The sequence below is a fragment of the Gorilla gorilla genome, chromosome 2, assembly GCF_029281585.2.
Source record: "Gorilla gorilla gorilla isolate KB3781 chromosome 2, NHGRI_mGorGor1-v2.1_pri, whole genome shotgun sequence".
Classification (NCBI taxonomy): domain Eukaryota; kingdom Metazoa; phylum Chordata; class Mammalia; order Primates; family Hominidae; genus Gorilla; species Gorilla gorilla.
Genome location: NC_086017.1, coordinates 54,341,322 through 54,355,987, shown reverse-complemented (window position 1 = coordinate 54,355,987; position 14,666 = coordinate 54,341,322). Strand labels below are relative to the sequence as shown.

Here is a 14,666-nt window from a genome sequence, read left to right as displayed (position 1 = left end):
GAGAATTGCTTGAACCCAGGAGGTGGAGGTTGCAGTGAGCCGAGATCATGCCACTGCACACCAGCCTGGCGAAAGAGCAAGACTATGTCCGAAAAAAAAAACAAAAGATTTCTGAAACAAATTTGACATACTTGTCCCTAAAACTTTATTATAAAAATTAAATCAAGTAAGACATCAGGACATGGTCTACCAGCAGTAAATGGTAATAAATAGACACAGGGTATAACTATTAGAAAATATTTTTGCACAACATGGGGTACTATTTTAAAAAATTTAAAAGAGCATTTGTTATTTTTACCAAAACAATGAAATGTTCAAAAGGACCTGATAATAATTTATAAAAGGAAATGAGGTACACAGTAGTTACAAAATCATGGCTTGGTTATATTCAGCTCATTTACAGCTAGATGTAATTTTAAAAATCCATGAAAACATTGCCACATGAGCAGAAAGGGCCTACCTGGTTGAAAGCTACTTAAAAGACAGTGGGGGCTGGGAGAAGCCCCCCAAATTTGCAAAATGAAGAGAAATGCTTTAAGACATATGTAAAGTCACAGAATCGTTCTATGGTTCAGCAAAATTATCACAGTGTGAAAAACCAGGGCCCGAGAAAGTTTGTCCTTAAACTCGTTTTGCTGTGCTTCCATATTCTTTTTTTTTTTTTTTAAATTCTTCCTTTATTAGAAGAATAAAAAATGGGAGATAACTTATTGTGGTCAGTTCATCATCTTTAGTGTGTATCTCTGTATCAGATGATTAATGGCCTCAGGCTGAGATTTGTCCATATTGGTATAGAGACTGTCTCGGCCACAGGACCAGAAAATCTCAAATTGTAGTTTCCTGTACTCATCTCTATATGAGGGACAGCCTTGCGTCAGAGACCAGAGTTATTTGAAGTCTTAGGGCAAATGCTTCCTCTTTGTTGGTCTCTACTTAGATGGACACTGCCATTTTTTACACTGGAGACTTTCTTCTATGGTTCCATGGCTGACTCTCATGATTAGCATTGCCTTTCTATCAGTGTTATTATTAAAAACAAGTTTACAGTTTGGGAGCTAGCCTGCCTCTTTGAGTTCACTTTGTATATCAGTGCCTAGAGCAGCACTTGACAGTAGATATTACTTGACTGTATCTCCACTGTGAACCATTATGAGTTTAATTCTCAGGAACTAGTTCCTTCTCTCTCATTTCTAAGTTATAGGCCTGGGGTGGGAGCTGAGGGGTAGTGGGAAGGTGGCACTGTGTCATCTGAGGCCTGACAAGAGTGCTGTACTGAGTTACCATGTGCTTCCTTGTGTTGAGCTGGAGTCTGTCTCTACCTGGACTCTCCTATGACCCTCATTAGAGCCCAAGGAGGCTGAGGTGGTTGGAGGTACCTCCCTGGGCGTTCTTCTTGCCCTTTCCTCCTGCCTGGAAGTAATAAAGGACCTGGCTTACCTGTTCCTCGGCCTTTGTCCTTTAGAGATTGGTCATGTGGTCTCTTCTCTGAGTTTGCTTTCTGATTCCCAGAAAGATCCTCTCACAACATTTTCTTCTTGCCAGGACCCGGGCCCTGCCCAGAGCCCAGATGTGCATTGGATGGGTACAGGAGCCCTGCGATCTGCACAGATATGGTCCCTTGCTTCACCTCTCAGGAGCAGCTCTGCTCTGGGGGACCACCTGGAGCCTCCCTATGAAATAGAAGCACGTGACTTCCTGGCTGGGCAATCCGGTACTTGCTGCCTGGCCTTAAGACCCCAGCCTTATGCCACACTTCTTGCATTTCCTGTAGTGTTGTCTTTCCGCATCTGTCCTCTCATGAGAATCTCCTTCTGTCCTGGCCCTTAGCTCTCTGTCCTCTCCATCCATTCTATAACCCATATGTGGCTTGCTCCTCCCCCATTACACCCCCCATCCCACTACCCCTTTCCTGGCCCCAGTAGACTGAGGACATGTGAGATGGGTATTTAACAACATTCTGTACCTGCTCATGGGTCCAGGAGTCCTCTACTGGGGGGAAGAGTGGGCTTCTCAGTGGGCTGTCCAGAGCTGAGCCGCTCTCTCATGGCTTTTTCTCCTTCAGATACTCCTGCTGCCCAGATGCCTGCCGTTTTCCCGAGAGAGGGTTGCCCGGGAGACCAGGTAACACCAACCAGGTCCCTGACAGCCCAGCTCCAGGTGAGCCACAGAACATTTGGTCCTTCCTGATGTCCCCAAGTCGCTGCCTAATGGGATAGTGCAGCTTCCCCATCCTGGGTTTCTCTGTCTAGTAATCTCACATCCAAAGACCCATGTTCCGGAGACCAGATTATCCCCCTCAAGCCCAGAGGTCTTCTGCTGGGTGATGGTCTTCCCTTTCACCTTTGCCAGGTCCATCCTGCACTCACACAGAGCCAGTTTATTCCCCTTCTCTCCCCTTCCACCTCAAAGCTGAGAGCTATGGACCAGCTCTAGGGCACAGTGTTTTTTCAGGAAACCATGACTTTCAAGGATGTGGAGGTGACCTTCTCCCAGGACGAGTGGGGGTGGCTGGACTCTGCTCAGAGGAACCTGTACAGGGATGTGATGCTGGAGAATTATAGGAACATGGCTTCCCTGGGTAAGTACTCGATATCCTCATGCTTCTATCCATCTTTATTTCTACCTTCTTGGGTTGTTCTGTGCTGCATAGAAAGGTACCTGACCTGGTTTTAGATCCTGGCTCTGTAACTGCTGACCAGATCACTTAATCTAGCACCTTGGTAGCCTCTTTTGAAAAATGGGGAGAATAATGCCTGCCATTCTGGATTATTGTAAAGATTAAAGGTGGCTGGGTGTGGTAGCTCACACCTGTAATCCCACCACTTCGGGAGGCCCAGGTGGGAAGATTGCTTGAGCTCAGGAGTTTGAGACCAGTCTGGGCAACATAGTGAAACCCCATCTCTACAAAAAATACAAAAATACAAGCATGTGGTACACACGCCTGTAATCCCAGCTACTCGGGAAGCCGAGGCTGGAGAATTGCTTGAGCCCAGGAGGATGAGGCTGCAGTGAGCCAAGATCGCGCCACTGCACTCCAGCTTGGGTAACAGAGTGAGACCCTGTTTCAAAACAGACAAATAAAAACAACGGATTAAAGGTAATATGTTTTAAGTTCCTAGTCTGTTTAGACATTCAAAAAATGTTGCCTGATGTAACCAATTAAGTAGACGTGTGGTTCTCACATCTGGAAAATTCTAGTAATCCTTTTGTGGGCAACTTCTATCAGTCTCTCTTATCTCTGCTCAGGGCTATTTGAAATGACTGGGCCTCCTTCGCTAGCTTCTGCTGCCTGCCTTCCTGGTCTTTCCCACCTTCCCACCAGGACTTCAGGCCCAGAGGTCCTGAAGAGTAGTTCTGTGTCATCCATCTCCCTTCTCATGCCATTCTCTTCTCTTCTGCAGTGGGACCATTCACCAGACCTGCTCTGATCTCCTGGTTGGAAGCAAGGGAGCCATGGGGCCTGAACATGCAGGCAGCTCAGCCTAAGGGGAATCCAGTTGCTGCCCCTACAGGTGAGTTCCAGAGAACCTGCCAGGTCCTGCTCCTCGTGCTTTTACTTTTCTCTTTCTTAAGGTCAGTTACATCACTGGGAATTTACTCCACTGTTTGCTGGAAGGAAGATCTTTAACAGTGTTGGTAAGGGTGCTTGGGCCACTGGGTCTCTTCCATCCTGGCTGGCCTCCGAGAGGTCATTCATTTCCGGCCATGTCTATTCTCCTGTCCCCCTCTCACAGCAGCCCTCTCAATAATAGTTCTTGCCTGCTGGAGGGCTTCACTGTTCCTGTCTTTCGCTCACTGATGCTCCTCCTCACTCCTGGCCTGCACTCCTGCTGAACTCCTGTACTCACCCCTTTCTGCTCTTAGGAGCCCTCATCCCACTCCTGTTCTTTCTTTTCTTGGTCCTTCTTTTTGTAGTAGGCTGATCTCCAGCCCTTTCAGCCAAGTGCTCCTTGGAGCCCCACCCCTTGGCTTTTGGGTACCTTTCTATAATGCCATGATTCTTCTCCCACTCTGGCTGTTTAACACTTTCTTCTTAATCCTTTTTATTTCCCTGCTGGTTGTGACGTCTGCATATCTCTAGCTGCCCTGCCCATCTTGCTTTTCTCCTCCCTTCCCTGTAATCTGGGATAATCTTCCATGTTTTGCCTTATGTTTGACTATTTTATAAAGGTATTGGCAGTCAGGCAAAAGCCTCACCACCCAGACATTTTATTGCCCTTTGGTGCTTTCTGCAGTTCCAAGTATGGGAAAAGAGTACATTCTCTTGTGTTATATTTTTTGTCAGGAGATGACCTCCAGAGTAAAACAAACAAATTCATCTTAAATCAGGAACCTTTGGAAGAAGCAGAAACCTTAGCTGTGTCATCAGGATGTCCTGCGACAAGTGTTTCTGAGGGAATTGGGCTCAGAGAATCTTTTCAACAGAAGAGCAGGCAGAAGGATCAATGTGAAAATCCCATACAAGTAAGAGTTAAGAAAGAAGAGACCAATTTCAGTCACAGGACAGGAAAAGACTCTGAAGTATCAGGAAGTAATAGTCTTGACTTAAAACATGTTACACATTTGAGAGTTTCTGGAAGAAAGGAATCCCTTAAACATGGCTGTGGCAAACACTTCAGAATGAGTTCACACCACTATGACTACAAGAAATATGGGAAGGGGCTCAGACACATGATTGGGGGCTTCAGCCTACATCAGAGAATTCATAGTGGACTGAAAGGGAACAAAAAGGACGTGTGTGGAAAAGACTTCAGCCTTAGCTCTCATCACCAACGTGGGCAGAGTCTTCACACAGTGGGAGTGTCATTTAAGTGCAGTGACTGTGGAAGGACTTTCAGTCATAGCTCCCATCTTGCGTATCATCAGAGACTTCACACTCAAGAGAAAGCATTTAAATGTAGGGTGTGTGGGAAAGCCTTCCGGTGGAGTTCCAACTGCGCACGGCATGAGAAAATTCACACTGGAGTGAAGCCTTATAAATGCGATTTATGTGAGAAAGCTTTCCGACGCCTGTCAGCCTACCGTCTGCACCGAGAAACCCATGCTAAGAAGAAATTTCTTGAATTGAATCAGTATAGGGCAGCTCTCACCTACAGCTCAGGGTTTGATCATCATTTGGGAGACCAAAGTGGGGAGAAACTCTTTGACTGCAGCCAGTGCAGGAAATCCTTCCACTGTAAGTCATATGTTCTTGAACATCAAAGGATTCACACCCAGGAGAAGCCCTATAAATGTACCAAATGTAGGAAAACCTTTAGATGGAGATCAAACTTTACTCGTCATATGAGGTTGCATGAGGAGGAAAAATTCTACAAACAAGATGAATGTCGTGAAGGCTTCAGGCAATCTCCTGACTGCAGTCAGCCCCAGGGTGGTCCCGCTGTGGAGAAAACATTTCTGTGTCAGCAGTGTGGGAAAACTTTTACTAGAAAGAAGACTCTCGTTGACCACCAGAGAATTCACACAGGTGAGAAACCTTACCAGTGTAGCGATTGTGGGAAGGACTTTGCCTATAGGTCAGCCTTTATTGTTCATAAGAAGAAGCATGCCATGAAAAGAAAACCTGAGGGCGGGCCATCTTTTAGTCAGGACACAGTGTTCCAGGTTCCTCAGAGCAGTCACTCCAAAGAGGAGCCCTACAAATGCAGCCAGTGTGGCAAGGCCTTCCGCAATCACTCATTCCTCCTTATCCATCAGAGAGTTCACACTGGAGAGAAGCCATATAAATGCAGGGAGTGTGGGAAAGCCTTCAGATGGAGTTCCAATCTCTACCGACATCAGAGGATTCACTCTCTTCAAAAACAGTATGATTGCCATGAAAGTGAAAAGACTCCAAATGTGGAGCCAAAAATCCTCACTGGTGAGAAACGTTTTTGGTGTCAAGAATGTGGGAAAACCTTTACACGTAAAAGAACCCTTTTAGATCATAAGGGAATACACAGTGGAGAGAAGCGCTATAAATGTAATCTATGTGGGAAATCTTATGATAGAAACTATCGCCTTGTTAACCATCAGAGGATCCACTCTACAGAGAGACCTTTCAAATGTCAGTGGTGTGGGAAAGAGTTCATTGGGAGACATACCCTTTCCAGTCACCAGAGGAAACACACCAGAGCAGCACAGGCTGAACGTAGCCCGCCTGCACGGTCTTCCTCTCAGGACACAAAGTTGAGATTACAGAAGCTAAAACCAAGTGAAGAGATGCCCCTCGAAGACTGCAAAGAAGCTTGCAGCCAGAGCTCCAGGCTCACTGGACTCCAGGACATAAGCATTGGGAAAAAGTGCCACAAATGCAGCATATGTGGGAAAACTTTTAACAAGAGTTCACAACTCATTAGCCACAAGAGATTTCATACTCGAGAGAGGCCCTTCAAATGCAGCAAGTGTGGAAAGACCTTCAGGTGGTCTTCGAACCTGGCTCGGCATATGAAAAACCATATTAGAGATTAGCCTGGGACCTGACAGTGACAGTGGGGGTGGGTTCTCAGTCCCCTGCTAGAGAACCCTTAATTATAGGCATTGTGGAGTAACTTTGATAAAGGGCCCAGCCCTTTCTATTTTGGAAGCTAGTGACAGAATCCCAAGGATTTGAAAGCTCGGGGAGTCCCCAGCCTGCCTGCTAGGATGTGACGCTGGGGAAGTGCAGCACCATGTTCTTTGGAGCCCTTCTGGAGACTCCGGCCCCTAGGAGTGGCCTCTGCACCATAGCCTGCGGCTCCGCTATTCAGGTCTCCTTCCACAACTCTGAAGAGAGAGACCACTGCCCTTTGTGGTTGGACAGAATATCTGTGGCATCATGGGCTATGGCTGCTGGAAAGGGGCCAGTGGGATCCTAGATTTATCTTCAAGTTTGGCCTGTGGCCATGCCTATTCTGTTGACTTTAAAAGCAGCAGCATCAAGAACTCCTAGCCTTCCCAAATGCCCCCTGGGGAGTTCTGGCTGGGGCTTCAGCCTTCCTGGCTGGCTTTTGGATATCTGCTAGGGGGTTAGAGTGGTCTCAGCGGCAGGTGGAGGAGAGCAGGATGCTGGGCTCAAGCACTTGGCGTGTGGAGCTCTACCAGTACCCTGTTGCCATCCCCATCCCACAGGCCTGCATAGGCAGCAGCGGTCCATCTGTTTAACAGAAATGTGCTGAGCAGTCCCATACACCAGGCACTGGTGTGTTTGCCAGAGACCCAGCAGGGATCAGAACAGATGAAAATCCTGCCATCTTGGATCTTTACAGATGACAAACAAATGGGATACGCAGTATTCTGGATGGTGATGTGTGTAGTGGACAAAGTGAATCAGTGAAGAGTCAGAGGGAGTGCTGGATTGGGAGATCAATCGTGATTTTAGATAGTCTGGTCAGGGAGGGCCTCAACTGAGAAGGTGAAATGTGAGCAAAGACCTGAAGGAAGCCAGGGAGGTAGCAGGTAGCTCTCTAGGGAGAGTTGCAGGCAGAGGAGATTGGGTCTTGACTGGTGTCTTCAGGATAGCAAGGAAGCCCCTGGGATGGAGTGCAGGGAGCCAGCTGGAAGGGAAGGAGAGGGGCCAGGGAGGCCACAGGCCCGGCCATATGAGCATCATGGGTCATTACGGGGGCTTGAGCTGGCTCGGAGGCAGGGAGCTTTTGGACAATTTTGAGTTGAGGAGTGATGTGGTTTGAATCTGAATTATATTTTATGAGGGTTAACCACAGATCCAAGGACTCAGTAAAATGGAACGGGTGAAAGGCTTCTCATGCAGTTACCCTTGCTGCCAGTTCCCATAAATCAGACTCCTCCCCACTCCGTTTCTGAATTTTCTATAGGATCCTCAGCCTCAGCAGATATAAACGCTTACCATTGTTGTGTTCATGTCTCTAGCCCCTGCACACTGCAGGCCCCTCTCAGCTTCACATACCCCTCTCCATGTATGAGATCTGGTGCTAGCAATCAGATTCAACCCGAAGGAACAAGTGCGTGTGCCTGCTGCTCTCAGGAGAAAAGGCGGCCTGTTCTGGGAGGAGCTCCCTCACTGGCCCACCCACTTGTGTTGAAGCAAAAAGCAAGAATCAATTACTTAAAGGCAAAGGAGTGATATTGCTAAAGCATGTGAGTAATCATTGCTTCTGATTATTGAAGAGGTCAGATTATAAATGAAAGGATAAAATGTTTTAATAGTAGAGCAGTGTCCCGACTATAGGGGCCCGTTCATGGAGCTGGTCATTTCTTGAAATGAGAAGAAACCAACCTGGAAGATGTCTTTTTCAGTAGAGTATGGAATAATCTTACCTGCTCTGGATTGCCATGAGCAGGTGAAAATGAAGGCTCTGATATTGTGTGGTGGTGTCACGGGATGGTGGGGGCGGGGCAGAAGTCTCCTGTTGGTGTTCTGATGCCTGTTCAGCTTTGTCCTCAGGAAGGTTTGGTCATCTTGGTTCTGCCATCCTCTTGCCTTCCTACGGCAGCAGCTGTTCATGGCACTGAAGATGTCCCTTCACTGTCCCAAAACTGGCACTAGAAGTGGCTGGGCAGGGGGGCCAGAGTCATAGGAAGGGTCTTGGAGTCATCTGATCTGGGTTCCAGGCATGGTGTGCCTTTTCTTGGCAGGATTGATCTTGAGTAAGTCAATGAACCTCTGCATCAATTTCCTTATGTGTGAAGTTAGAGTGCTTGGCTGTGCTACCTGATTCCTGAGATTGGTGAAAGAGGGCTTGGTTTACCAAGGCTCTCCATCAGGTGGTTGACCTCTAGGACCAGGGCCCTCTCAGAGGTGCAGCTTCCATGTCAGTTGGTGTTATAACCATGGAAATGTCCCTTTCCAATCAAACTTTTAGCACCCCTTTCCCCCCATCTCTGCTCCCTTTGCCACAGGATACCTTGTAAAGTTCCTGCCCCAGTATAGGGATATTTTTACTGTCTTTTTTATTTTTTGAGACAGGGTTGCCCAGGGTGGAGTGCAGTGGCAGGATCACAGCTCACTGCAGCCTTGACCTCCCAGGCTCAGGTCCCATCTGAGCCTCCCGAATAGCTGGGGCTACAGGTGTGTGCCACCGTGCCAGCTAATTTTTTATATTTTTTTGTAGAGACAAAAGTTTTATTTTTTTTTCCCATGTTACTCACGCTGGTCTCAAACTCCTGGGCTCAAGCAATCCACCCACCTCTGCCTCCCAAAGTGCTGGGATTACAGGCGTGAGCCACTGTGCCTGACCTGTCATTTTTATAGAATGAAATGTGCTTATTTCTAAACATTCTAATCAAATTTTAAAATGTGCAAAGAATGAAGTGAAAAACGGAATTTTTTTTTTTTTTTTTGATACGAAGTCTCACTCTGTCACCCAGGCTAGAGTGCAGTGGCGCTATCTCCGCTCACTGCAAGCTCTGCCTCCCGGGTTCACACCATTCTCCTGCCTCAGCCTCCTCAGTAGCTGGGACTACAAGTGCCTGCCACCACGCCCGGGTTATTTTTTGTATTTTTAGTAGAGACGGGGTTTCACTGTGTTAGCCAGGATGGTCTCGATCTCCAGGATGGTCTCGATCTCCAGGATGGTCTCGATCTCCTGACGTCGTGATCCACCCGCCTCGGCCTCCCAAAATGCTGGGATTACAGGTGTGAGCCACTGTGCCCGGCCAAAAGAACAGAAATTATTTTATCCTGAAGTAAGCTGTTTATATTAGGGATTATACTGAACCTATTTGTCCAATAACCTGAGTTTTCAAATAATTTTAGTTCTATAAGTACTATAATTATATAAATATTAATGAATTCAGATTAGCTGAAAGGAAAAAAAGTAGAAGCCTGACTACTTGGTGCTAACTACTAAAGATTTTGGCAGAATCAATGTTGGATTTGGCTTTCCTGTCCCTTCCCCATGCCAGCCCCCCAGAGTGTTCTGCCTTGTGCTGCCTCCCTTCACCTGGAGTGCCACACCCCTCTCTCTGCCAGTTCAGCTCTTCATTCTTCAAGGCCTGACCTTGTCTGACCCTTGTGCCTCTAAACCCGTGGCCCCACCTCTCTTGGTTCCTATGTCAGGTGATGTTTGTGTTTTTGGTTATGCCCATCTCCATAGCCAGACCAAGCACTCTGGAAGCCAGGGTTGGGTGCTTATTTATCTGTTTGCCATGCAGAAAAGATCTGGCACAAAATTACCTCTGTTAAGGAATCTGAAGCTGAATTTAGTTTGGCTGAGTCAGGGTTGGGGTTTTTTTAAGGGGCTGTGGGGTGAAATGTTGACTGGAAGCCACCCACAAACACACACCTGCTGGTTAGGAACCCGGCTGTGGGTGGTTCTGAGCTATTTGGCTTCAGTTGACAGTTTCTGATTGCCCTGAGCACCAGGTCTCATCTTGTATCTCATCCTGGCCTGGAGAACATTCAGGTTCCTTCCAACCCTTCCCACCTTTCCCCCACTCCCTTGGAGGAACTGAAGTTGGGGTTGAGGAGAGCCAGATGGCTGGAGTGGGTATTTGAAGGTCTTTCTGTCACCTGTTCAGTGTGGTCTGCCCCACCCCTGCTGACCAAGACTGACTGAAATGTAAAATAATACAGACCGTCTCACACTCAGAAAGCTGGCACATTTTTGAAAGCCCAAGTGTGGGTAAGTGCGTGGAACAACGATAATTCACACTGCTTTATGAGTAGAAATTGCGAGAAATATTGTGCCAGGCAATTTGCAAAATCTTGGAAGGTTGTGTGCACTTAACCACCCAGCAACTACTCCTGGATGCATCCTAGAGAAGTGCCATGTGAACAGAGAATGATTTTAAGACTTCACTGAAGTATTGTTTAGGTAGCAAGATTGGGAAAAGCCTGCATTTCATCAGCAGAAGAACGGATAAATAAATGGGTTGTTTTTGGTCCTTCGAAAGTGAATATGAAAGAGTTACATCTCAACACAGATAGATGAAAAATTATGCTTAGAAAGTTGGTGAAGCTACATACAAGGTACCCTTAGTGTAAAGTTAAGCATACTATGTACCTGTGGGCACGTTACTTCAACTTGTTTTTCACTTTTTCTGTAAAATGGGATAGTAGTGGCAATCTCACAGGGTGATTGTGGGTGGGGGGGTGGTCAATGAAGTAATGCATGTAAAATGCTTAGAATAGTGTCTAGCATGTAAGCATTGTGGACATATAGAAAGTGTTATTGTTTTGCACAGTAATCTATTTTCTGTGGATTCAAATAATATGAAATGAGTATAAAATCATGTATTTGAACGATGTGTGCAAGTCACCATTCTGCCTTCCTAAGGCAGGAGACCTGATGGATTTGGGGAGGGTACATGGGGGCTTCAGTTGTGTTTTCTTTGTTTTTTTCTAAAAATTGATGCAGAGGCATCACAATGTTAAGATTTTAACAGGGTAGTGTGGTGGGTACTTTTTAACTGTTTGCTTAAAGTGTTTCAAAGTAAAAATATTTCTTAAGCATAGTCTCTGACATCTTATGACTTTATAGAAATCCCTGCCAGGTACATGATGTTACTTAGAGTGAGCCACCTAATCTTTTAAGGCTTCCATTTCCTCACCTGCAAAAATTGGGAGTGTCAGAGGCGTTCGAACCAGAGTGACTCCATCTTGAATGGGGAACTGGGTAAAATAAGGCTGAGACCTACTGGGCTGCATTCCCAGGAGGTTAGGCATTCCAAGTCATGGGATGAGATAGGAGGTCAGCACAAGATACAGTCATAAAGACCTTGCCAATAAAACAGCATGTGGTAAAGAAGCCGGTCAAAACCAAGATGGCAATGAAAGTGACCTCTGGTTGTCCTCACTGCTGTAATTATACTGTAATTATAATGCATTAGCATGCTAACAGACACTCCCACCAGTGCCATGACAGTTTACAAACGCCATGGCAGGCCTGGCATGATGGCTCATGCCTGTAATCCCAGCACTTTGGGAGGCCAAGGCGGGCGGATTATGAAGTCAGGAGATCGAGACCAGCCTGGCCAACATGGTGAAACCCTGTCTCTACTAAAAAATACAAAAATTAGCTGGGCATGGTGGCACGTGCCTGTAATCCCAACTACTTGAGAGGCTAAGGCAGGAGAATCTCTAGAACCCGGGAGTTGGAGGTTGCAGTGAGCCAAGATGGTGCCACTGCATTCCAGCCTGGGTGACAGAGCAAGACTCTGTCTCAAAAAAAAAAAAAAAAATGCCATGGCAACGTCAGGAAGTAACACTATATGGTCTAAAAAGGAGAGGAACCCTCAGTTCTGGTAATTGCTCACACCTTTCCCGGGAAACTTATGAATAATCTACCCCTTGTTTAGCATATAATCAATAAATAACCATAAAAATAGGCAACCAGCAGCCCTTGGGGCTACTCTTCCTATGGAGTAGCCATTCTTTATTTCTTTACTTTCTTAATATTAACTACTTTCACTTTGTGGACTCGCCCGAATTCTTTTCTTGAGCAAGGTCCAAGAACTCTCTCTTGGGGACTGGATCACGACCGCTTTCTGGTAGCAGGAGCAATACAAATGGCTATTAGTAAACGAATGCTTAAGTAACTCTAGTACATCTATGATGAAATACCAGGCCACAGTTTTTTTAAAAATGAGGATGTTCTCTATATACTGACGCACAATCACCAAGACATGCACTTTATAGGAAATTATAAGCTCCTCCTTGCCTAAATCTCCTTAATTTTGCTTAATAAATAACAAGTGAAGCCAGAAGCTGTAAACTCATAGTTTTAATGAAGAAATGGGATCCAGAAGATGGAGATGCTTTTCATTCTACTTTATTAGATGAGGAAAAGGAGAGTAAATACTTGTATGCCAGCTACCACACCTTTTAAAGTTAATGTTAACCCTGCTAAGAACAGCAAGGAGATTTTATATCAGCCAGGTTTTAGTTGCCAGAAACCACACCAGTTATTTTAGCAAAGACCTTATAAAGAAATGTACTATATTTAAGTAGCTAAAAAGGCAAGAAGAAAATGCCAAGGTGTCTTGGAGGTAGCAACTGCTAAGCAGCTGCCACCCCAGGACTGGGGGAGCTAGAATAGAGTCTCCCCATGTTTGACGTTTGTCTGCTAACAGCTTTCAAGCTCTCCCCCTCAATTTGCCCGGATCTGGACAAACTGATAAGAAAGCCCAGCGATTTCCTCTTTGCGTCAGAGGGGAAGTTCAAACTGTGCAAACCCTGACTGTCACAAATACACTGAGCTCTCATAACCACAACAAAAACCAGAGCCACTTGTCCGTCCTTTCACTGAAGCCCAACAGACTGGCGTGCCCGCTTTGCTTTCCCTAGAAGGCCTCATGTGAGTAGTAAACTTTTTCATAACCTCTTGGTGTCTGCAGTGTCATCAGTTTCAACATCCGAACCAGTTTTGAGTGATGGTAGTTTATTGATCCCACCTCATATGGAGCAAAGTGCAAAGCAGGAACAAAGAGACGTGGCTAGAATTGTTGAAAGGTGGGAGATTGGAAGAGGGACCTTGTGGAGCTGAACTCAGACCTATGGTGGAGGAGTGGACTGCTGGGCTGACATAGTGTCTGTGCTCACGGAGGGGCCCTGTGGCCTTTGGATCTGTGCTTCTGTGGAGAGGTCCCAGCTACTAATGCTGGGGCAGGGAGCAGAAGGGAGGGTCACAATGAGACTTTGAGTGTTAGTTAACCACCTTTTGCCTGAAGAACATGTAATGGCCTTCCCTGAGGTATATGTCTTCCAAAAGTCCGCTGACGTTGCTCATGACCTATGGCCACCACTGCTTTTTGCGTTTTGCCTTTTTTTTTTTTTTTTTTTTTGAGACAAGTTCTCACCCTGTCACCCAGGCTGGAGTGCAGTGGCACGATCTCAGCTCACTGCAACCTCCACTTTCCCAGGCTCAAGCGATTCTCCAGCCTCAGCCTCCTGACTAGCTGGGACTGCAAGCGTGCACCACCACACCCAGCTAATTTTTGTATTTTTGTAGAGACAAGGTTTGGCCATGTTGCCCAAGCTGGTCTTGGACTCCTGACCTCAAGTGATCCACCTGCCTCAGCTTCCCAAAGTGCTGGGATTACAGGTGTGAGCCACCATGCCTGGAGTCCTTGTTTTTTTTTTTTTGGATTTTTTTTTTTTAATGCTTTAAGTTTTAGGGTACATGTGCACAATGTGCAGGTTAGTTACATATGTATACATGTGCCATGCTGGTGTGCTGCACCCACTAACTCGTCATCTAGCATTAGGTATATCTCCCAGTGCTATCCCTCCCCCCTCTCCCCACCCCACAACAGTCCCCAGAGTGTGATGTTCCCCTTCCTGTGTCCATGTGTTCTCATTGTTCAATTCCCACCTATGAGTGAGAATATGCGGTGTTTGGTTTTTTGTTCTTGTGATAGTTTACTGAGAATGATGATTTCCAACTTCTTCCATGTCCCTACAAAGGACATGAACTCATCATTTTTATGGCTGCATAGTATTCCATGGTGTATATGTGCCACATTTTCTTAATCCAGTCTATCATTGCCTGGAGTCCTTTTAAAAAAATTATTTTTTGGCCAGGCGTGGTGGCTCACGCCTGTAATCCCAGCACTTTGGGAGGCTGAGGCGGGCAGATCACGAGGTCAAGAGATCGAGACCGTGCTGGCTAACACGGTGAAACCCCGTCTCTAGTAAAAATACAAAAAATTAACCGGGCGTGGCAGCGGGCGCCTGTAGTCCCAGCTACTCGGGAGGCTGAGGCAGGCAGATCACGAGGTCAGGAGAT

At 46.3% G+C, this 14,666-nt stretch overlaps 1 protein-coding gene across 5 annotated transcripts in view; it reads left to right on the top strand.

Annotated features, from left to right (window-relative positions):
* ZNF445 (zinc finger protein 445) overlaps positions 1–13,260 on the top strand; it is a 71,268-nt gene extending 58,008 nt beyond the window's left edge. For 4 of the 5 annotated variants that reach the window (XM_063703730.1, XM_063703731.1, XM_031009823.3 and 1 more), the window contains 5 exons: positions 1,543–1,711; positions 2,063–2,157; positions 2,452–2,578; positions 3,402–3,512; positions 4,286–13,260. In XM_063703730.1, coding sequence (XP_063559800.1) covers positions 1,543–1,711; positions 2,063–2,157; positions 2,452–2,578; positions 3,402–3,512; positions 4,286–6,450 — 2,667 coding nt within the window. In that variant the 3' untranslated portion in view covers positions 6,451–13,260. The remainder of the gene's footprint in view (positions 1–1,542; positions 1,712–2,062; positions 2,158–2,451; positions 2,579–3,401; positions 3,513–4,285) is intronic. The other variant, XM_019024582.4, reaches the window with a different exon arrangement.
* Positions 13,261–14,666: the final 1,406 nt, after the last annotated feature.